This window comes from Pundamilia nyererei, unplaced genomic scaffold (assembly GCF_000239375.1).
Source record: "Pundamilia nyererei isolate P.nyererei 1_Seehausen unplaced genomic scaffold, PunNye1.0 scaffold00161, whole genome shotgun sequence".
Taxonomy (NCBI): Eukaryota; Metazoa; Chordata; class Actinopteri; order Cichliformes; family Cichlidae; genus Pundamilia; species Pundamilia nyererei.
The window spans coordinates 856,683-858,815 of NW_005187562.1; the positions used below are offsets into that span (position 1 = coordinate 856,683).

The following is a 2,133-nucleotide window of genomic DNA, read 5'->3' on the forward strand; positions in this document are numbered from 1 at the left end:
CACACACACACACACACACACACACACACACACACACACACAGCAGGATTAAAGATGCACTCTGAGTCACATTTACTAGTTAAATACAGTCCTTATCTACACATGCGTGTCACCCACACAAAATACGCACAGACGCAGTACTACTGTGAAGCAGCTGTGATCGATACTGAGCCATTTCTGTAATGGTGGTGTAGTTAAAAAGAAATTAAGAGAATTATTATCTGTCTCAGGCCTCGGCCGCAGGCCTCAAGGCAACATGGGTAGATGCATTAGTGGGGGAACCCGAATGTGTTCACACACTCACACAAAAACACATTCTGGGGGCACGTGTGTGAGCTGCCTGGCAGACATTCTCCATCAAAGACAGATAAAGGAGAAAAACTGGTATATTTAAATAAGTTTATTCACCGAAGATTTAATGTAATGTTTTTTTTTTAATGTTTGTACATTATCGATTTTTTTTTACTACCTCTTCTGTCCTCTTTCTGATCCTCCATCTTTTCTTTAGCTGCAGTGGAGTGCAGTTCTCCAATAAAGCACAACAGTTTTATTACACAGTAAGATATAGATGACCAAATGGCCAAAGGGAGGGAAAAAAATGAACAGCGACGTGAAGGGCAGCTATTACAAAGGATTAACATTACGACGTTTGTGCTCTTCCTCATTTAAAAGCCGTCAGGAGGCTCACTGCTTACTGTACGAACAAAAGAAAAAGCCCGATCCAGCTACAGAAGATTGAAATGTGCGCCTGAACAAAGCCTGTTTGCAAAAACATAGAACGGATATGAATTTAAATGTGCATCAAGCGCTTTAACTCATGCACCCAGCGCATCCTTTTTGTGGCTGGTCACTTCAGTAGTTGTGTGTGATTCAGCTTAAGAGTGTTTCTTGATACATGGATGAGTGAATTTGTTTGCATGTGTGTTATGAGAGGTGATTAGTGATCACTAAAGGCTTTTTCATTAGTCTATCCCTGGGCACTTGAAAACAAAAGCATAAATTACCTCCAGCAGATTACCCACTAATCTCCACCAGTGCTTTTTCTCTGTCTCGCTCTCTTTTCCTCAAACTCATTAACATCCCTGCCTTTATGATCCCCTCTCTGGTGTGAAACCCAGTCAAACAATCAGTGATAAATTTGGCAGCACTCTAACCCATTCATCCTCCTCCCAGTTTCCTGGTCTACACCTTAAATACTGAAATCACAATTTCTCAATTTTTCCCCACAAGCATTTGGAGTACAGTTAATATTTTAGCTGATACAGGTAATAACAATGACTTAATTTAATCTTTAGAAACAGTAAGTAACAACCTGCCAACAAGGTGACTCACACAGGTCAGCATCAGGTTCCTCTCTAGAGAAATGAGTCCACCCACCCAGCAAATGCTTCTAAGAACAAAGCTGGTGTTTTAGCTCATTGTCTTCAAAGATCAGTAGAAAAATAATCTCAAAAACTCCCAATGGTTTAGTCAAAAAACAGTATCACACTATAAAATAAAAAGATTGTAATTAGCTTTAGTAACTAAGATACTAAAACAAGAGACGTGCTTGCCAGCTCGACTCTAAACTACCAGTTTAGCTGGAGGTTTAAATGAACCCTCTCTTACATTCTGTTTATTCGGAAAACTGCCAGCATTTCTGGTCCGCCCTGACAATTATGTGTCCATCTGCTGTTTGATTAAACAAGCGGCAGTCTGACTGGCTGTGTACCTGCTGAAGTCAACTTTGGCCAGCAGCTCTCGTCTCTTCTTGTTCTCCCTCTCCTTCTTCATCTCCAGCTCCTGCTCATCTGAAAGGATGTCTTCATAAGGGAGGTCATCGAGGTCGACGTCGCCTGGCATGATGAACCTGGGAGACACCAAAGAAATGACAGAAAAAAGAAGCGCGGATAAACAAAATGAGACAAGCAGAGTAAGTCTATGGTGAGTGAAGAGAAGAGGTTTTTATACCTGCCCCCATCTTCCCCTTTTCCTATGGCTATCAGGGCTTCAAGGTCGGTTCCCTTCAGGCCATACTGCAGCAGCTCTTTAGCTGCATCAACATTCTCTGGGACGCGCTCCACACACTCATGCAGCACCCATGAGCGCTTGCGGATCTTGCTCTAGGTGGGATGCAGGAAACAGAAGAAGATG

At 42.3% G+C, this 2,133-nt stretch overlaps 1 protein-coding gene across 1 annotated transcript in view; it reads right to left on the reverse strand.

Annotated features, from left to right (window-relative positions):
- nbas (NBAS subunit of NRZ tethering complex) overlaps positions 1-2,133 on the reverse strand; it is a 186,909-nt gene that overhangs the window by 155,720 nt on the left and 29,056 nt on the right. The window contains exons 16-17 of the mRNA XM_013913956.1: positions 1,951-2,102; positions 1,712-1,849 (exon numbers count right to left, since the gene is read on the reverse strand). Coding sequence (XP_013769410.1) covers positions 1,712-1,849; positions 1,951-2,102 — 290 coding nt within the window. The remainder of the gene's footprint in view (positions 1-1,711; positions 1,850-1,950; positions 2,103-2,133) is intronic.